The sequence below is a fragment of the Notolepis coatsorum genome (assembly GCF_963971535.1).
Source record: "Notolepis coatsorum genome assembly, chromosome: 16".
NCBI classification, from domain to species: domain Eukaryota; kingdom Metazoa; phylum Chordata; class Actinopteri; order Aulopiformes; family Paralepididae; genus Notolepis; species Notolepis coatsorum.
This window is the reverse complement of record NC_140180.1, coordinates 92926832-92949331: the sequence shown is the minus strand read 5'-3', so window position 1 is coordinate 92949331 and position 22500 is coordinate 92926832. Positions and strand designations below refer to the sequence as shown.

Here is a 22500-nt window from a genome sequence, read left to right as displayed (position 1 = left end):
GCTTAGTCCGCTGCGCTACCCGGCCGCCCGGACGGTTCTATTCTACTATCTAACATTTGATGCACCAGCATCACTACCAGCACTTTAGTCGTGACCTCTTTTAGGATAATGCAGAAATGACATTCCTGCCTGCAGAGGCCGCCAATGTTTCATGTCTTTCACTAGTTCAAAAATGTGCGTTCATTTGAACGTGAGGTTAACAATATCTACTGAAGTGCTTTGGAATTCCTGAGATTGCTTCATTTGCGAGGCGCAAAAAACAAAACGAATACCTCTGACATTACACATAAATGACATCCCGTTGTGTTGAAAAGGACAAGAGTTTAAATGTCTTTCACAAGTTCAAAATTAGTATTCATTCCAACAGGCCCTGGCTGGATAGTATCTTTTGAAAAATGTTTTAGAATTCCAGTGACGTGCTTCATTTGCGTGGTTCCATGGACCTGGCTTCTTAAGACTAAGTCAGCCGTTCTTTAAGTGCATGAAAGTATCTCAATAACAGCCCGCCCTTGGTGTGTAGAAAGTAGAAACAGAGGAGGGTACCTTGTCATCACTCTTCATTATGTGACTTGAAACAGGGTTGGACACGCTGTACGATTAGCTACAGATGAGATCTTCTAAACCACGTTAGTACCAATCAGTGTTACTCATCAACCGACACCTCAGTCAACAGCTTAGCTACAGAAGAAATCTTCCTAAACACGTTAGTAACAATCAGTGTTCCTCATCCTAACTCATCAACCGACAACTCAGTCAACAGCTTAGCTGAAGCTTAGCGTAATCTTCTTTTCTCTTTGCTGTCGTCTCATTCGACGGCATTATCGGGCGGATTTCAAAAGAGCACAAGATAGAAATGAGGTGTAACGGGGATGACAGGTTGCGCCCTTGTGGTTAGAGAGGTCGTCCCCCCAATCCGAAGGTCATGGGTTTGATCCTCCCGTAGCAGCCGGCCCTGTCCAAGACGTTATAGAGTGAGACACGGGTCCTTCACCTGATCAAGGGATGCAGGGAATGTCTGACCCCACTGGAAAAAATGCATGTATGTGTTTTGTTTGTTAAAACGATATGCAAAGGAATACATTCTTTAAACGGTTATTTATTGAGACGGTAGGAAGGCTGAGAGGGAGACACAGGAGAGACGGTTCTTTATTGAGACAGTAGGAAGGCTGAGAGGGAGACAGAGTAGGGGAGACACAGGAGAGAAGGTTCTTTATTGAGACAGTAGGAAGGCTGAGAGGGAGACAGAGTAGGGGAGACACAGGAGAGAAGGTTCTTTATTGAGACAGTAGGAAGGCTGAGAGGGAGACAGAGTAGAGGAGACACAGGAGAGAAGGTTCTTTATTGAGACAGCAGGAAGGCTGAGAGGGAGACAGAGTAGGGGAGACACAGGAGAGAAGGTTCTTTATTGAGACAGTAGGAAGGCTGAGAGGGAGACAGAGTAGGGGAGACACAGGAGAGAAGGTTCTTTATTGAGACAGTAGGAAGGCTGAGAGGGAGACTCAGGAGAGACGGTTCTTTATTGAGACAGTAGGAATGCTGAGAGGGAGACAGAGGAGAGAAGGTTCTTTATTGAGACAGTAGGAAGGCTGAGAGGGAGACAGAGTAGGGGAGACACAGGAGAGAAGGTTCTTTATTGAGACAGTAGGGAGGCTGAGAGGGAGACAGAGTAGGGGAGACACAGGAGAGAAGGGTCTTTATTGAGACAGTAGGAAGGCTGAGAGGGAGACAGAGTAGGGGAGACACAGGAGAGAAGGTTCTTTATTGAGACAGTAGGAAGGCTGAGAGGGAGACAGAGTAGGGGAGACACAGGAGAGAAGGTTCTTTATTGAGACAGTAGGAAGGCTGAGAGTGAGACACAGGAGAGAAGGTTCTTTATTGAGACAGCAGGGAGGCTGAGAGGGAGACAGAGTAGGGGAGACACAGGAGAGAAGGTTCTTTATTGAGACAGTAGGAAGGCTGAGAGGGAGACAGAGTAGGGGAGACACAGGAGAGAAGGTTCTTTATTGAGACAGCAGGAAGGCTGAGAGGGAGACAGAGTAGGGGAGACACAGGAGAGAAGGTTCTTTATTGAGACAGTAGGAAGGCTGAGAGGGAGACAGAGTAGGGGAGACACAGGAGAAAAGGTTCTTTATTGAGACAGTAGGAAGGCTGAGAGGGAGACAGAGTAGGGGAGACACAGGAGAGAAGGTTCTTTATTGAGACAGCAGGAAGGCTGAGAGGGAGACAGAGTAGGGGAGACACAGGAGAGAAGGTTCTTTATTGAGACAGTAGGAAGGCTGAGAGGGAGACAGAGTAGGGGAGACACAGGAGAAAAGGTTCTTTATTGAGACAGTAGGAAGGCTGAGAGGCCTTTCTCACTCTCTACTCAGGGCCGAATCAGCGCCGGGTCGCGCCCAAAAGGGGTGTGTCTCTCTGAGTGGGAACGCTCACCCCCGTCCCTGCCCCCCGGTGATTCGTCCCCGGGGGCGGTGAACCGAGAGGGAGACAGAGTAGAGACAGTTCTGGTGGGATCCAATCCTAAGCCAGGAGGGGTTAGGAAAAACAACACCATCCCTGGACACAGAACTCACAAATCTTTACTTAATACTTATTCAAGTGTACTTTAATGTAACTCGCTCTTTATAGTACGTTCAGATATGCCGGGAAGACAGATTTTGTCTCGTTTTTCTCCACTAGCGAAGCTGGCGTGAAGACATGCTAGTGCGTTTGGTCTCAACAGTAGCATTGTCACAAATGGATGGTGAGCTGTACAATACCACACAAATAACACCATGTGAATTGTGTTTTAGGCTGGATTCTTCCCTTTTAACCCTTTCACTGCCGCACTACCAAACGGTTAACCCTTTCACTGCGACAATACACAGAAGGTTAACCCTTTCACTGCCACACAACATCAGGTTAACCCTTTCACTGCCACACTACAGAAGGTTAACCCTTTACTATCACACTACCGCCGGTTAATTGTTAACCCGTATCCCGACCGACAGGTCAACGCGACGGACCAGGGAAGCCCGCCGCGCTCCTCCACCGCCCGCCTCGACATCGAGTGGATCGCCAGGCCGCCGCCCACCTCGGAACCTCTGACCTTCGACGAGCAGCACTTCACCTTCGCCGTCATGGAAACGGAACCTGTCACTCACATGGTGGGGATCATCATGACGGAGACGCAGAGACTGAGATGGTTCGACATCATAGGTACGCACACGCGCACGTGCACACGCACGCACGCACGCACGCACGCACGCACGCACGCACACACACACACACACACACACACACACACACACACACACACACACACACACACACACACACACACACACACACACACACACACACACACACACACACACACACACACACACACACACACACACACACACACACACACACACACACACACACACACACACTTATACCGCATTATGCACATAGGCCTACACAGATCCACATCTGGTTTGATGAAGAGTTAACACACATATATTCAAGGAACATAGATATACAATGTTTGTCATACAGGTTTTTGCTTTGTTTCGTACTCCTGTGATGGACAGCTGTCAATCGCTGGGCTCTGTGGTTAATTGCCCTTATTACATGGCGTTTTCACATTCGCCGAAATGCTTGCTTGTGATTGGTCAATAGCGCTCGTCAGAGGTCCGATATTACTCGATAACGGACCTCTGCCGAACAATAATGACCGCTGTGCGCAGCTGGACCAATCAAGCCCACTACACACACTGTATCAGTGCTGCTCAGCATATGCACAGCTGCACTCAGTCATGCAATCAGACCAGAGACCTGCCGGCTGCCGATAATAATAATCACTTTATTTGGGCTGACAGAGCCACAGAACAACTGCGTCTGTATTTGATCTCGTCTTGTCGATGAATTAGGTATATTGTTAGTAAGTTAGCCATGTAATAAGCGGGATAATGTATAGCCTAAAATATAGCCTAAAATAATTGACCTTCACTGGCGTTTAAAACACCTCGGCTGCGCCTCGGTGTTCTAAACTCTGTGTTGGTCAATTATTTTGCGACAATGACCTCGTAGCTATACATTATCCCTTACCTAGTTGGTAGGGCAGGTGTGTGGGCTTGATTGCACCTGATTCAGTGCAGCTGTGCCTATGGTAGCTGAGTCTATTTAAGTTTGAATCTCGCAGGGTCAGCTGCTTTCTCATCCCTTTTTGTGTAGTGTTGTTCTCTGCCCTCTTCAGCATTTAGCCTTTCTTTGTAGCTATTCTTGTTTTAGGCAGCCATTCTTTTTATCATTTGTCCACTACTGCACCTAAACCCCCGTAGTGGAGGTTTATTGTTATTTAAGTTCTTTATATGAACTATATTATTAGGAGGTGCCTTTGTGGCTTATTTCATTTGTTCTACAATACCTCTTTATTGAGTGTTGTCCTGTTTTTTGGACTTGGGATTTATTTTGTTATCTACTCAATCTGAGGCTTCCACCTGTAAAGGTTGTTTTTTGTTGTTTATTTCCCCCCTTCTCCTTAATGTCTGCTTAAGCAGTTTAGTGGTTATTCGTTAATCGTTGTATGAATAACTTTAAAGAGTCCCTATTATTTGCTAGTGACCCAAACACATGGTGAAGATGGTGGCAGTGTGAACCCACTTCTCAGCATATATATATAAGCAGGAGAACGTGTTTAGCTAGCTCATTCTCTTCATAATGAAGACACCTGCAAAGAAAACAGAAGTAGACGCGTGGTGTTTTCCATTCAAACGAGATAAATACAGAGTCACAAGCTCCGAGGAAGTTGAAAGACGTTAAGTATCAAGCTGGCAGTGTTCTTGTTGCTTAGAAACATAAGGTGTATCAAGGCAGTGACGGCGGGGGACTGAGCCCTATAGCTGTTGGGGCTCCACGGCTCTGGGACGCACACGCACACGAAACTACTCACGACTAGCCAGAAATAGCATCATCTTTTATTAAAGGACAAACAAAAGTCGTGAATGGGCTATGTCCTGAATTTCTCCAAAGGGATTAATAAAGGAACACATGACTTGACTTGAAAAAACCACTTCTATACTACAGACGGGCCTTTTCTATTTAATGTTTTTAATCATGTCCACTTTTAATTTATTTTATTCACGTTATTTATTTGTGTCTCACTGTCTCTATTGTATTCATTACGTTACTGTGATTTACTTCTTCATTTGGGACTTTATTGCTGTTTTTAATGTATTGTATTGTATTGTCTGTTGTAGGAGGTTCTTTGTAGCAATTGTTGTGAACTGCTGTGCTACATAAACTAAGTTTATTATTATAAATGAGGAGGGGATGCACACACACACACACGCACACGCACACACACACACACACACACACACACACACACACACACACACACACACACACACACACACACACACACACACACACACACACACACACACACACACACACACACACACACACACACACACACACACACACACACACACACACACACACACACACACACACACACACACACACACACACACACACACACACAGTTACATGTACACATACGCAGGTCCCTATTTAGCTTATTTTTTTTTTATCCACACACATACACACATATTGAGAAGTGCTGGTGGAGTGATATCATAGGTGCGGATGTAATGCACTGTGCGCACTCTCCGACACTTGCATGATTCACCGACACAGAGATTGAGATCGATAGACCATGCTGGCTGGTACCCAGAGCAAGAAAAAAAGAAGAAATACTCTCCCTAAAGCAGCCAGTGATGGAATAAATATACTGATTTATTTGCCTATTGGTCTCTAGATGGTATGAGTTTTAGTCTGGCTGGCCTTCGGGAAATCCCTGTGGTCGAGTTTCAAGTTCAAATTTAGTTTTATTTGTCACGTATAAAGTACATGTACATTACAGTGAAATGCTTGGTTCTGTATGAGCCCCTCTGTATGGTCTGTGCTGGTTGAGCAGCACAAGAACAAGAGTGAGAGAGAGTAGCCTATTAGTAGCCAGGTGTTGGTTTGATTGAAGAACGGGGTGTTTTCTTAATATGGCTCTGTCAGATATATATTTGGTCAATCTTCTGAGTTGGCCAAGTCTGAGTACCATTGCCCTAGACAAGTATCCATCCATTATGCTTAACCTATAGGTGGTGGTGTTAAGGGCTGGTGTGTTTGTACAGTATGTGCTTCGATGGGGCGGGGGTGGAGGAATATCCGCAGGCTGCTTCGATGGCGCGGGGGTGGAGGAATATCCGCAGGCTGCTTTGATGGGGCAGGGGGTGGAGGAATATCCGCAGGCTGCTTCGATGGCGCGGGGGTGGAGGAATATCCGCAGGCTGCTTCGATGGCGCGGGGGTGGAGGAATATCCGCAGGCTGCTTCGATGGGGAGGGGGTGGAGGAATATCCGCAGGCTGCTTCGATGGAGCAGGGGTGGAGGAATATCCGCAGGCTGCTTCGATGGGGCGGGGGTGGAGGAATATCCGCAGGCTGCTTCGATGGGGAGGGGGTGGAGGAATATAAGCAGGCTGCTTCGATGGGGAGGGGTGGAGGAATATCCGCAGGCTGCTTCGATGGAGCGGGGGTGGAGGAATATCCGCAGGCTGCTTCGATGGGGAGGGGTGGAGGAATATCCGCAGGCTGCTTGTGGTTTTCCCATCTGGGTCAAAAGCTCCAGGGCAATAGACCTGTTTGCTGTCCACGTCAGACTCGCCGTGCAAAAGGAACGTAATCCTGGTCAGAACAACAGTGAAGACTACAACATATTTGCATTTGTTAGCCATGCTAGCGATCTAAACAATCAATCCGTGCCAAAAGCTAGATATGTAAAAGGTGAAAGACACACGCACAGCACATGCTGATTTGGCTAAAATGGCATCCAGACGTTTTCATTTGAAACTACTTTTAGTCAGGGGGGAGTGTCATGGCTACTCTATAGAGCACCGACAAGTTGGTATTGCTGATCGGCTCAAACACGGCATGTTTGTAAACAGCCTGGGTCTCATGATGGCCACGTAACAACTTCATATAAAGCAGAGACATTTCTATCTATTTGTCTGCAGTTCTACGGCCACTAGAAACTGGTGAAACTGAGCCAGAAGGGACAGTGGGCCAGGAAATGATATCTGACATTCACCATATTGCCACTTATGCTATAGTGTTTGTACAGTGCTGACTCGCACTGGAGAATACAAAGCGCTGAGGAGCATCATCCATCCATATGAGCGGCCGTACAAACAGGAGGAAAGTTATTTTGTAAAGGTCAGCAGAGTCTGCCGTGATGGAGAATGATACTGGAGCAGGGCGGGACCGGGATCATAGAGCTTTACTGGATAGAGTGGACCTTTCCCGGTGTACATGCTATTCTATGGCAGCCATCTTGTGTGCAGCCATCTTATTATTAAGGTGATGCACTTCAGTACACATACATACGGATTACTGTAATATTAAGATTGAGAAGGAGTTACATTTTTGGTTTTATTGCCCATTATATTATGAGTTGCGTTAAGTAATTTGACAGGTGTGTAAAAATCTTGAGTTAATGTGGTTGAGTGATGCAGAAAGACTCAAATGGATTTTTTTATCACAGGGTATTTGCACTTGCAAAATATTTAGAGAAAGCTTGGGATAAACGTACGAAAAGAACATATATGTATTTATTCTGGCCTCTGATGGTGTGCATGGTGTAGCTTACAAACCTTGGGAAGTGAATGTTATGTTCAATTATTGTTTTTGGTGTCTTATAATCCCGTAAAGGATGGGTCATCGGACATGACACGAAAATATAATGTCATTCATTCATTCATTCATTCATTCATTCATTCATTCATTCATTCATTCATTCATTCATTCATTCATTCATTCATTCATTCATTCATTCATTCATTCTTTCATTCATTCATTCATTCATTCATTCATTCATTCATTCATTCATTCATTCATTCATTCATTCATTCATACAACTGCTGCCGTAGAATATTGGAACACGAGAGGGGGAGGCTACCCTTTATGAAAAAGTGTTGTGGTATTTCCATGATAAGTAAAAGCCTTGTGCACAAAAACCAACACAGATTTCAATGACAACATTATCAAAGATTATATGGCAGCCGTCATAGATGTACCGGGGCCAGTCAAAACTAACCTTTACGTATCTGAAATGGAATGACCATTCTATCAAATTAATGTCTATGGCCAGGATGTAATGGTCATGATGCACAGATAGTAGTTTGAGGCAATGAAGACAGCCAGTTCTGCCTTTGGCAGGAACGTAGATGATTCAATATACAACAGGGGGCTATAAGGAAGAGAAAGCACCATGAAAAACCGCCGTCTGTCTTTTTCTTCTTCTTTTTTTGACAAAACGTCCCATCAGCATTACCAGAAAAGGTTACCCGTATAGGAGAGGCTGGAGTAGTTCCCTTGGAGATGTGAGCGATGGAGTGACGTTGGGGCTATGAGAGCCAAGAGATAAGCCATCTTATCCAGAGAGCTTTTGTGCGGGTCCAGGACCTCTTCATGCAAACTCCACAACAGCATCATCGTCATTCCTGAGTGAATTCTGAATCCTGGAGCCCTAGCCCCAATGCTGCTGTCGGTCAGACGTCCTTTCTCAGCACAACCCACGCTGTGCTTCAGACTGCAGACCTGGACAGGGCCGGATTAACGACCGGGCCGTTTGGGCCGCGGCCCGTGGGCCTCTAGCGACGAGGGGCCTCCAAATGTTTATTTATTTTTTATTTTTAAATATACATTTTTGTAACTTTTTTTTAACTTTTTTTTAATTATTTTGGAGATCAATGTCATACTGTGACACTGAAATGAAAAAAATATTTCATCAACTAAAATATTTAGTCAACTAAAATATTTAGTCAACTAAAATATTTCATCAACTAAACTATACAGTACGTCACACCCCGTGCCTCTCCCTGCCGTCTGCAAGTGGCTAATCTTGAGTTTCCGACCCCCCAGTAAGCTAACCATGGATAAATCCAAAAAAAGGAAAGTCTGAGGAAAATAGAGGGTTTAATTCAGCGTGGACAGATTAATTTGCTTTCACGACTAATATGCGTGATATGTGGTGCGAAATTTGCGGACAACGATTACTGTCATTTTGATTACTGTAGTTTGCCTGGTATGTAGCCTTGGTTAGTGGCTGCCCCACCAATGTTTTACATATAAAAACGCCACTGTGCGTGTGTGCACGTGTATGTGTGTGTGGGGGCCTCCACAAGAGTCTGGCCCAGAGGCCTCTGAATTCTTAATCTGGCCTTGGACCTGGAGCTCCAGCTAGTTTGCCACAAAACTAATGTAAAGTAATGGGACCACTCAGTCTTGCTTTGTGTGCACTTTAGAGTATGTTTAATTCATGTCCAGTTATTTTACTATAGGACAAGCAGAGACTGTGGCATCATGTCCAGTTTTTTTCCCTATAGGAACATTATCTTATTGTGCAAACATTTAGTAAATTAAACAACAGTGTAAAAAGTGAACCACTGCTCTATGACACTCTCCTTTACATGGCTGGGGTTCACTGGTGGCAGTGTTGGCCCACACTGGGTCTGAACAATAACAAAGCCCCTGTTACGGTGATAGGGACGAGTGCCGTCCTTCGGATGAGACATTAAACAAGGTGAAATCGGTCGTTAGGCTATCGCAAAAAGAGTAGGGAGTTCCCTCACGTTCCTGGCCAAAACTTCCCAATCAGGTCTCTGGCATCAAGGCCACATAATCATCCCTCCCCCTTAATTGGCTGACATCAATCCCCGTCTCCTGAGCCTCTCAGCAGCTGTGTAGAGTGGTGTGTTGCCTGGTGCCAGTGACTGGCAGCCTGCGTAGCCCAAGGCCATTTCCACCCTACATTGTAAAACGGTTTTTGAGTGGTCTAGAATAAGCGCTATTATACTGTAAATGCGATGATCATTCGTTCAGTCATTCAAGCGTTACTTGAAATGCTTGACTGCTAGAAGGCATTCATTGAAATAATAATTAAATAAAAAAAAACAATTAGTGAGAGATGCAACGATGCCAATATTCTTCAGAACCGATATGAGCGCTTTATAAAGCCGACGGATCGATCCGAGTCCCGGACTGGAGAACTTTAAATCAAATCACAATCATACCGGCGACGCGAGAACAATTGCCTCGAGGAAAATCAACAGCAGCACCTTCACTGCGCTCACAATCACCACACTGGACACACTCCCCTCAGAAAAAGAAAACTTAAAAAAAAATGAAAATGTCTGGCAGCAATGGTTGCCAAATACTTACTGTGAAATGATCCAAATTAAAATAAAGTGGAAAAGCTTTTCATTTACATTAAAATGTGTTTATTTGAGTTATTTTTTTTTTACATATAATTAAATGTAATTTAACATTGAAGACAATTAATCAATGGAATAATACTGTAAACATTTTTAAAGATAATTTCTTATTACATCCATTTGACAGATTACAACTTTTATTTAATGGTTAATATTTTTTATCAAAAGTAAAGTTTTTTTTTACAGTGTACATTTCAGACCAATCCAACTTCTGAGGTAATTAGGAGCCGGATCAGCGTCACTATCAACACTACAGGTGTCCCCAGGTGCCCCAGGTGCCCCGCTAATACAGGCAGCTGCAAACAATACATCCTCTAATTATAAACACATTATAATAACCCAAACTCACTAATGTGCAATTGTAGAACGCTGACTGTTGGTCAATGCTCTGTGCAATTATGGGTATCTCTGCCACTGCTATTAATATACATCAACGATGATGTCAATAAAATCATCACACTGTCTGTGTATGCGTGTGTGTGTGTGTGTGTGCGTGTTCGTGTGTGTGTGTGTGTGTGTGTGTGTGTGTGTGTGTGTGCGCGCGTGTGTGTGTGTGTGTGTGTGTGTGTGTGTGTGTGTGCGTGCGTGCGTGCGTGCGTGCGTGCGTGCGTGCGCGCACGCGCGTGTGTGTGTGTGTGTGTGCATGCGTGTAAAATGTGTTGTACTTGAGAGCTCCATTGATTGTCTTGGATCTCCTACATTTTACATGGTTGAATGGAGATGATAAATTACACAAAAACAGAGAAGTTGAAGTCAATATCTGGCATATAAGAAAAGTCTATTCAAGTCTTTTTTAAAGACATAACAATAAAGCCTGGGCCTGATCATCTAATCAATACACTGAATGATTAGTCTGGGGGAAAAGGCACACTAAGAAAGAAAAGGAAAAACAGGAAAAAACCTATATCACACCAAGTACAACTTGAGTGGTTTCAGTTTAATACATACTGTAGTATACCTACTGAATACATACGATGTAATAAAGTTTATTCAATTAAAAATAAAGTATAAAAATAATTAGAGAGAGAGTGAGAGTGAGAGTGAGAGAGAGAGAGAGAGAGAGAGAGAGAGAGAGAGAGAGAGAGAGAGAGAGAGAGAGAGAGAGAGAGAGAGAGAGATAGGTGTTTTGAGTGCTAAAAGGGGGATGTTCTGAGTTCATAGGTGCATGTTCTGTTTCAGAAGTGAGATTACTATTATAGAATAAAGTTAATTTGATATAAAAAAAAGGATAACACAATTTCTGTTGTTCCACTAAATCAGTCTCCTATTCATTGTCAACGGAGCAGCTCCAGACTTAATACTTGATGACATCACAAATGTGATTCTTACTTCTCTGGTTTCTGTCTTTGGGAGAGAAAGAGTAGCTCATGTTCATGAATATTGATTGAACTGTCTTAGGCCATGGAAACAACATATTAGAGTTCCCCTTTAGGTATACTTATATATATATATATTTATAATTTTTGTTTCTGCTAGCAATGTAATGTAATCATGTAATACATGTACGGTCATGCAGAAATGCATGAAAACATGGTTAGAGGAAGTAATCACAACTTATCGGTCACAGGAGTCGTCAATAATGTTGATTGACACAACAATCTGTCACAAATCTGACACAACAATATATTTCTTGAGTCCTTCGTTACTCTTAACCTCTTAAGCGCTAGCCATATTTTCAGAAAATTTTCCTAAAAGTACATACCCAAGTAAATGGAAGATTGCTCCACTTCTACAAGGTCCATTTGCATGCTCTTGGTATCTAGGGACATCTATGGACCGCAGGGAATGTATCCCCAGTGTCAGAATATTGTGTCTGTTACTATGCTTGAGTAAATTGTAATAAACCAAAGGAGAATATAAATTATTATTATTATTCGTTTTTCTTCTCCATCTTTGACGGTGAATAACACCATGCTAACATCAACCAAAAGTGAAAAATACCGGGCCGATTGGGCTTAAGAGGTTCATGTTACCTAACCTCCCTCGCTCGTCTCAAGTTCCTCCATTTGCTTGTCGTGCCTTGTGCGTATTGGCCCTGGTGCTTTATGGTCTGGTTTGGTATAGAATCGGCTTGTGTTGTGTGAGATGGGTGGGTTTTGCCATAATAGGACAGTATGCAGTGATTGACAGAGCGTGTCAACTACATGACAGTGGTGGAAGAAGTACACAGTTCCTTTACTTAAGTAAAAGTAGAGATACTCAGATAAATGAGTACTCTGGTCAAAGTAAAAGTCCACCATTCAAAGTCTACTTAGATTTATTTTGCTATTGAATGTACTTAAGTATCTAAAGTAAAAGTACACATTCTACATGACGTTTGTGTATCCATTCACCTCTATAGGTTCTGTTAAAGTGGTACGTGGTCCAGTTATGCTGCTCTGATTACGTCCTCTTAAAGTTGACAGGCTTCAAATGTGGAAAGTATATAATCTTCATAAATATTTAATTATGTTTTCTATGCAAAATCCTTTTCTTCAAAGTAACTAGTAACCGATGGGTTCAGAAAAGAAAATAAGTTGACATCTAACCAGACTGCAAAGAGTAAAGTGCATACCAATGTAAGTGATTCAAATGGAATATAGATAAATGAGTACTACTGAGTAAATATGCTAATATGCTAATCAAATGTGTGTATATAGATATTGTATACAGGTATGTAAACAGGAATATAATGCAGGTATATATTATGAGTTTATAGTTACTAAGTATTAGTTATTGGATAATACTTTAAATAGTAGATATGGTTATTTTCTAGTGTTTTACCAACTCTTATCACCGCACATAATTGAGGCATTTTCTTTCGAAAGTGCTTGCCAGGCAGCAGTTTACAGGCAGCCATGTTGGAAGAAACACAGAAATATTCTATGCGAGGCCTCTATGGTCCTGAGCCGGTGCTCTGCCCACCCGACACTCCATGCAGGTCAGCTTCAGTACGAAAGCCCTTACATGCACCTCTCTTCCCTAACTCTCCTGTCTGCCGTGGTTTGGCACGGTCTTGCATCCTTTTGGTCGTTGCTTGGCAATTGCCTTTTTACTTAGATTCTGGCGTGGTGTAATAATGTCTTTCATGCGTAAGGATATCCTTCTTTTGTCCAGTCTCTGCATTTTTGGTCTGGAAACGGTTCTAGTGTCGTACGGTTTTGGTCCCCTTGGACCCCAGGTGTCCTGCATGGGAAGCCAAAGATGTATTGGTCAACCAAAAAGGAACCCCCAACCTTAGGCGTCAGGCGGGACTGCTCCCCTCTACACCTGCTCTGGCTTAGCGTGGCGTGGCGTGGGCTGGTCAGGACACACTGGGACCTCTCTCTGCCCAACCTCTCCCATATGGCATGAAATGACCTGACATATCCCTGCAGGTAGGATGCCTGGCACATCCGCTCTTTCTCTCTCCCTCTCTCTCTCCCTCTCTCTCCCTCTCTCTCTCTCTCTCTCTCTCTCTCTCTCTCTCTCTCTCTCTCTCTCTCTCTCTCTCTCTCTCTCTCTCTCTCTCTCTCTCTCTCTCTCAATTCCCCATTCTTCCACTGTCCTCCACGGTACTCATCCTGACTTTTCAATTTCGATTTTTGCTGACTGGCAATTGTGGTGGAGGTAGAGGTAGAAGGGTTTATTAAAGGGTCACACACCATGAAGTTACAAAATACATCAATACTGACATAAGGTCAGAAGAAAATCTTTGCAGACCACTCAAATACTCAGTCCAAAAAAAACAGTTCAAAAAATTATTAGTGAGGAGGCCTATGGAGGTCTGAGTCATCTGGCCTCATGGTGGCGCTATTCTCATACAACTAAACACATGAACAACTCCTCAATGGCGCGGATTAGGGAAATGGTCAAAAGGTGTATTGAGAATCTGCGCTGATCAGGGATTCACTCATTGTTGGCCGCCACCAGCAAATGTCTAGGTCTTAATATGAGGCCATTCCAAATATATAGCCTGTGTAAAAATGAAGTCGATTTTCATGAATTCCCACTATAAAACCTGCAAATTGCAATTTTTGAGAAAAGCCACCACAAAACCAAGCATTTGGGGTCGCAATAATTCACCTGGTGGGTCTGTTTTATACATGATTGTGTGTGTGTGTGTGTGTGTGTGTGTGTGTGTGTGTGTGTGTGTGTGTGTGTGTGTGTGTGTGTGTGTGTGTGTGTGTGTGTGTGTGTGTGTGTGTGTGTGTGTGTGTGTGTGTGTGTGTGTGTGTGTGTGTGTGTGTGTGTGTGTGTGTGTGTGTGTGTGTGTGTGTGTGTGTGTGTGTGTGTGTGTGTGTGTGTGTGTGTGTGTGTGTGTGTGTGTGTGTGTGTGTGTGTGTGTGTGTGTGTGTGTGTGTGTGTGTGTGTGTGTGTGTGTGTGTGTGTGTGTGTGTGCGTGCGTGCGTGCGTGTGTTTGTGGTCGGGTCGGGGTGTTGTCAGTAACTAACAGAAAATGCCGGCTCATTGCCTTGCTGTTGCTATGTCCAGCAAGCTTCCAAAATTAATTATCACGCCTTCCATATTAATATAAGTGCTTTATTATAATCTTTACGCAATCTAACGTAACAAATGCATGCTTAGAAACCTTAGAAAGTGACTGAGGCATCACTTCATCAATCATCATTTTGCACATGTTCAATTCAGATGACTATAGATCATTGGTGTCAAGGCTTTTCCCCATCAGTTAGTTTAGATTAGATTAGGTCCATTATCCCTTACCTTCCCCCTTCCCCCCTTCCCCCCTTCCCCTATTTTCCTTGCCCTATTTTTTGTCCTGATTGTGAAGCGACCTTGGGTTCTATGAAAGGCGCTATTATTATTATTATTATTATTGGTGTGGTTGTTCTGGTTTCAGTTCTGGAACTAGAGTGGAGGTTTGGTGTGGTATTTGTGGCAACATACTGTACAAACTGCACCATCAACTGATGAAAATAGTTCAGCAGCATCTCTACACCTTTACCCTCGTTGAAAATGCAAGGATCTATGAACATGAGCAAATTGACAACAAGCAATTGACATGTCCCATGCAGGAATTCCAAGTCGGCAGCGTATATTCTTTCAAGACGTGTCAATACCTACTCGGCTTTCTGTGTAGCTGAAGCTGAAGGTGTCAAGTTGCCACATATTAAACCATGACAGGTTCAACCTACTAGTGACATCACAGAGTTCAGGGAAGTACAGAGAAGCTCCCCCTGACACGCCGAACCTGTATAGTCAAAGGCATGCCTCCAAGAGTTAACCCTTTCACTGCCACACTAAAGAAGGTTAACCCTTTACTAGCCACCGGTAGTGTGATAGTAAAGGGTAACCTTCTATAGTGAGGCAGTGAAAGGGTTAACCTTCTGTCGTGCGGCAGTTAAAGGGTCAACCTGCTGTCGTGTGGCAGTGAAAGGGTTAACCTTCTGTAGTGTGGCAGTGAGCGGGTTAACCATGATAAAAACACCTTTTTGAGTGGAGGGGACCTTTAAATACATTTTCTTTTACATCTAAACATGGCACAAGTTGATGGAGTTGATGTACTTTCATATTTTAACACTGACAACTTCAAAAGGATGTAATCAGATCCGACATAACTGGATTTAACATAAACCTTTAGAGGTCATCGGATGGAGGGTTGAATGCTCCCAAGCACTGAAATATCATCATTATTCAATATGAATACTATTATTTTCCATACTTAAACACATTCAATATCAGATACCTGTCCTCCTTTTACCTAATACCATACCATCATTTTAATGGATGACTTTTACTTTTAAACCCAACACCAGTGTTGTGTAGTCGAGTCACTAAATCTCGAGTCCAAGTCAGAGTCACCAAAGAAGAGCCCGAGTCGAGTCCCCATTACCCTAGTCCGAGTCCAAGTCTGAGTCATCAAGGTTGAGTCCACTCCACAGATGTCTGTTGAAGTTTGAGGTTGTCCCGGTCTTCTCTTCAATAGTGTGTTTACATATCGCTGCTGTCGGGACAAAACCTCATAACTCCAAAAACCCAACTTTTCAGCAGATGAAAAAAACTAACACAGATTTGAGGGTGAATAGAGTTAGGAGGTTTAGACAGATGATCGGTTTAATGCTTTTCCATTGTTTAAACTTTGTAAAACCCACACACACATATGGAGGATGATCTACGGAGTTGATTTATATAATAAAAAAAAAATTAAAAAAATGGAGTTATGAGGTTTTGTCCCGACAGCAGCGATATCGAACATCTAGCAGTGCTCTTGCTGTAAAATATATATATGTAAAAAAAAAATATGTAAGCAAAGCGCACGATTCGGGGCATCTCTTAGTACTGTACTGAACATGAGGGTATCGACGTGAATCTGCATGTACAGTATAGGTGGAACACACGTGTCTGCCCTTGCACAAAATTAAATAATATTATGGTATTAATATAGCCATCAATATCTTACGCCAAATGATTAGGGCCTATTACAATTTTCTTTTGAAATAAATAACTGTATTATTTATCAATTAACAAGTCCGAGTCCTCGTCTGCACCTTCCGAGTCTGAATGCAGTCAACGCTCGAGTCCGAGTCATCAGTGCTGAAGTCGAGTCACGAGTCCTGAAAATCAGTCCAGGACTGGGACTCGAGTCCTACAACACCGCGCGGCACCATGTCTTCTCTGCTCTATGTCCTCGTCCCTCTTCTCTCATCTTTAGCTCCTCTTCTCTACACCTCCTGCCCCCCCCCCCCCCCCCTCCCTGTTATGTTCCCGCTCGTCCCTCTCGTGCGTGGCCTTCGCCCGGCATGGTCTGTTTTGTGACGTATGAGGTATGCGGTCGGTTGATCAGGAAGGATACCTGTCTCCCTGCTGCTCTCCTCGCCCTCTTGCCAGGCTCCCTCCTCCTCCCTCCTCCTCCCCCTCCTCCCGCTCCCCTCCTCCCCCCTCCTCCCTCCTCCCCCCCTCGGCTGTTTGTCTTGGCGTGCTGTGTTGACGGCCAGGGTCGGGGAACAGTGATTTAACGGTGGCGCATAGAAGGACAGCGGCGGTAATTTGATCACTTTGAAGACACACATCGAAAGAAATATGTGATTACATATTGGATATCTCAGAAATGTGCTTGGGGGGAGGGCGGGGTGTTTGTGAGATTAAACACAAACATCACTTCACACAATTCGACTATTTGTCTGAGGCTGTACAGTAGATGACTAAGCGTTTCAAATCATAGGCAGTAGAATTGGAATGAATAGTTTAATTCATATTAACAGGTATTTGAGGGGCAACAGCAATCCGAAAGTAACCCGAGGTAATGAGGTTGTTTCTGAGTCAGAGTAATCGGAGTGAGGTTAGAATAAATAAAGATAATCCATAATCTGTAATGGGTTCCATTTTGAGAACGACTTTCCATAATCCTGAGCATCGCAGAGCCTGTAGCCTGGCATGGCTTGGTTCGGACAGTATGGACAGGACGAACCATGGCCTTTCGCCTTGAATATCCTCCCCAGGTTGGCACGGCGGGGCTTGGCACGGCACGGCGCGGCCTGGTAGAGGGTCGTGGGTTTCCCCTGGCTCCTGCGGCCGGCCGGAGATGAAAATTGGTTTCGCCACATGGCAGCACTTTGCCTTCGCCTTCTGGAGATGTGCTCAGTCAGCATACAAACACAGTTTAAATGTGCAGTGCTAAAAAAAATAAAGCAGATTTATTTTGCCCATTATCTCATTCATTTCCACAAGTTATTGAGTGAAGGAGTTGGAATGTGTGTCACATATTCCAGGAAGTATCAATGGTGACATTACAGTATGTATCATTTTAACGTGTATACTACTTCCTTGTATCTGTGGCCCTCGATTCTGTGGATTCCTTTTTTATTGAATTGTTTTTAAAGGAACTAGTCTAAATCGAATTTAGACTTTCTTTCCTAAAATGTAACACACTGTTTGTTGGTGGCTGTATAAGGCACACAATCTTTAAATAAATGATTTCCTTCTCTGCCTACAGTAGCTACCCACCTTTAATTACAGCTCAGTGAAATGACAACAAATTAATATCTAAGACATGTGAGTGAGCGATGCCTTACTTCCTGGAATATGTGACATCATAATGACATCACGTGTTACAACTCTTTCAACTCTATAACTCTCAACGGCAGTTTAAAAACGTAAAGGTGTCACGGGCAGGTGTGGAGCTGCTGTGTGTCTGTGTGGTCCGGTGGTCTCGGGGCATAAGTCATAGTAATGATGTCTGCTGGCTTCTGCAGCTCTCTGTTGAACCTGGTGTGTCGATCTCATTGCTCACAGACGAGAACAGACTGTCAGTCCTTCTGCCCGAAGCTGTTTTAGGCCGGTGTTTATTTCACTTCCTTTTCCTTATGGAGTGAGTTATTTAAGTGATTTATTTGTACAATACTGTGTGAGGGTCTATACCTCGTGTTGTGGATTAGACTTAACTGAACTAAACTAAAACTGAGGTTCGATTCTGTTCTGTTCCGTTCCATTCTATTTTATTCTATTCTATTCCATTATGTTCTGTTATATTATATTTGTCCTGCTTCATTCTATTTTATTGTAATATTTTCTTTCCTATCCTGGCATTTATTGTCTATTGTCTATTTATATTTATACTCTATTCCATTCCCTACAATAGTGATGATAGTAGAGTAGGGGGTTTAAGGGAAGCGTGAGAGAACACCTCTGTGTCAGGATATCTATCTCCCGCCGAGATATGATCATTTGATAGATAGGTATTTGACCTTTTTCTTTTTTTTTTTTACCTCAGATTACTATCTCTACAGTTCTCTGACATTGAAATGAATCATGGAAAACAAACAGAGGCCTAACCTCCTGATAACCTGCCTAACCGCTTGATAACCTCAACAAGATACCCACCACCCTCAACCACCTGAGATGCCCACAAATCAAAGTCTGATTTCTACGCACGATTATAATAATAGTTGGTACATCGGATCCTGTGTATGCATCGTTATACTCATATCATTTAAAATAGCAGAACTTCCATTCCCATTCAAATCTCAAATCTCAAATGTCCATTTTATAGAGTCTCCATTTTTTTTATGCCGTCATGGAAATCAATGTGGAAGACATTTGAATAGGAAGAGGATGGGTCACCAGCCCCAATTTTATCCCTGAAGTTATTCAGTAACTTCTTCTTATAACTCCAGGTGATAACGGAGAACGTTTCTATAACGACACTGACCCCGTCCTCTTCGTATAACTCCAGGTGATAACAGAGAGCGTTTCTATGACGACACTGACCCATCCTCTTCTTATAACTCCAGGTGATAACAGAGAGCGTTTCTATGACGACACTGACCCATCCTCTTCTTATAACTCCAGGTGATAACAGAGAGTGTTTCTATGACGACACCCCGTCCTCTTCTTATTATCCTAACATGAGACTGTAGATTATTTGTCGTGTTCATGTCTATCAGTATTCTCATGGCAGTTGTTGTGTTGAACATTCAGACTTTCTGAGTTCCATACTCTTCTCCTTTCAACGACAGCCTCATCAGAATTCCATGGACGCCTCCTCCTCAGTTGTAGCAAACCAGAGGAAATCAGCATCCTCTACCTTCATGTGTGGATGTTCCCCAAAGCAAAGACACCTTTACTCAACCAAACTCAAGCGAGAAGAACTTATAACTAACTTCTACTTTGGAAAAGTTTTCTTATTTTAGGACCTTATTTTACAGATAAGAATTTGATTACATGTCCAGAGGGAGATAAAAAAAAATAAAAAATGTCCTCCCTATATTAAAAACTCCAGACGCCAACAGACCAGCCAGTGAGTTAGTCAGCGATTTGTGATGCTAAAGTTATTTTCTGGCTGTGTTTCCATGAAAGAGTGTGCGGGGGACCGTGTGCAGCTCAAAGGAAGTTCATCAAGGGAGGTGCCTAGAGCCTGAACGAATAGAAAGGACCCATCCTGGTGTGTCATTGTTTATTTTGGTTTCCGCTAAGATGGCTTCCAATTTAGATGATGTTGTCACGGAATTGAGCGATGGTGCAGAGTTCTAGAGTTTTGTGTGGACAGGTAGGTCTAAAAAAAAAAAAATTTGCATGGAAGCGACGCCTTTTGCCGCGGTAATGCGTCAACTTTCCGAGACGCGGATTTGCATGGCAACATTAGCAAACAATCAATGGCGGCCACTGGCCAGTCAGTCTGTCTGCCAGTCGCATGACCATTGAAGAGTGTAGATCTGAAGGGGGGGGGGTGGCCGTTCCAATCGATTCAAATGCTATCAGGCTGTGAGCTTCAAAGGGAGCTCGAGGGCTTGACGCCCCTGCCGATTTGGGTTCTGCACCTCCAGTCATCAACAGAGTCTTTGACTGTGGTGGACCTACAGCTAATCCAATTAATTATCGATTGTAAACAAATGAAAATGGACAAGAAAGTGTGTGTGTGTGTGTAGGTGTGTGTGTGTGTGTGTGTGTGTGTGTGTGTGTGTGTGTGTGTGTGTGTGTGTGTGTGTGTGTGTGTGTGTGTGTGTGTGTGTGTGCGCGTGCGTGCGTGTGTGCGTGTGCACATGTAAGAGAGAGAAAGCAGATGGAGAGACAGAGGAGGATAGGTACTAGTACTGAACAAGGGAGAGATGAAGAGAAACAGCCCATCTCTCCTTCATCTCCTTCAAAGCGTCAGTTGATCATTTCCAATTTTGTGAATTGGACGTAATTAGCCCTTTGTTCCACTTCCCCAATTACAAAGAAAAAATAAACCAAATCTGGCCACTAAAAATCCCTAAAAGCTATTTGGTTTGGAACACAATTAGTGAAAGTGGTACCATTTTAAAAATGGCCTGCGCCCCCCCCCCCGCCCACCCAGTCCCACCGGCGGCCATATTAAAATAATAGGATGTAGCTTGTTGAGCCTTCAGAAGGTTGGGGTTTCTTAATAAACACCATCTGGCCGAGCAAGCGTGAGCTTCACCCCTGCTGGGGAGCCATTCTGTTCCGAGTGTGTCACCGCCAAATGTCTCCCCACGGAAACAACAGCCGCAGAGCAAGAGAGAGAGAGAGAGGGGGGGGAGAGTAGAGAGAGAGAGAGGGAGAGAGAGAGAGAGATGAGAGAGAGAGAGAGAGAGAGAGAGAGAGAGAGAGAGAAGAGAGAGAGAGAGAGAGAGAGAGAGGGGGGGGGGGGGGGGGGGGAAGAGAGAGGGCGGGGGAAAGAGAGGGCGGGGAAAGAGAGACAGGGATAGAGAGGGGAGAGAGGGAGAGGGAGAGAGAGAGGAGGGGAAAAGAGAGACACAGCTACACTGACCAAATATAAAATATATAAGCATCTTATAGAAAATGTTAATTAGTAACAAAAGGTTTTCTTAACCTATTAGACGAGGACAATCTATCTATCTATCTATCTATCTATCTATCTATCTATCTATCTATCTATCTATCTATCTATCTATCTATCTATCTATCTATCTATCTATCTATCTATCTATCTATCTATCTATCTATCTATCTATCTATCTATCTATCTATCTATCTATCTATCTATCTATCTATCTATCTATCTATCTATCTATCTATCTATCTATCTATCTATCTATCTATCTATCTATCTATCTATCTATCTATCTATCTATCTATCTATCTATCTATCTATCTATCTATCTATCTATCTATCTATCTATCTATCTATCTATCTATCTATCTATCTATCTATCTATCTATCTATCTATCTATCTATCTATCTATCTATCTATCTATCTATCTATCTATCTATCTATCTATCTATCTATCTAATCTATCTATCTATCTATCTATCTATCTATCTATCTATCTATCTATCTATCTATCTATCTATCTATCTATCTATCTATCTATCTATCTATCTATCTATCTATCTATCTATCTATCTATCTATCTATCTATCTATCTATCTATCTATCTATCTATCTATCTATCTATCTATCTATCTATCTATCTATCTATCTATCTATCTATCTATCTATCTATCTATCTATCTATCTATCTATCTATCTATCTATCTATCTATCTATCTATCTATCTATCTATCTATCTATCTATCTATCTATCGTCATGCTGTCTCTGTTTCAATCTCTCTCTTCACTCTCTATTCATCACCCTCTGTCCTCCCTTTCTCCATCCCTCTCACTCTCTCCTCTTTCTCTCTATATTCATCACCATCTCTCTCTCTCTCTCTCTCTCTCTCTCTCTCTCTCTCTCTCTCTCTCTCTCTCTCTCTCTCTCTCTCTCTCTCTCTCTCTCTCTCTCTCTCTTTCTCTCTATCTCTCTCCATCTCAGACACTGTCA

The 22500-nt window shown here is 43.2% G+C and overlaps 1 protein-coding gene across 1 annotated transcript in view; it reads left to right on the top strand.

Annotated features, from left to right (window-relative positions):
• The window catches only part of fat2 (FAT atypical cadherin 2), a 217034-nt gene that overhangs the window by 52592 nt on the left and 141942 nt on the right, over positions 1 to 22500 (top strand). The window contains 1 exon segment of the mRNA XM_084332130.1: positions 2988 to 3195. Coding sequence (XP_084188256.1) covers positions 2988 to 3195 — 208 coding nt within the window.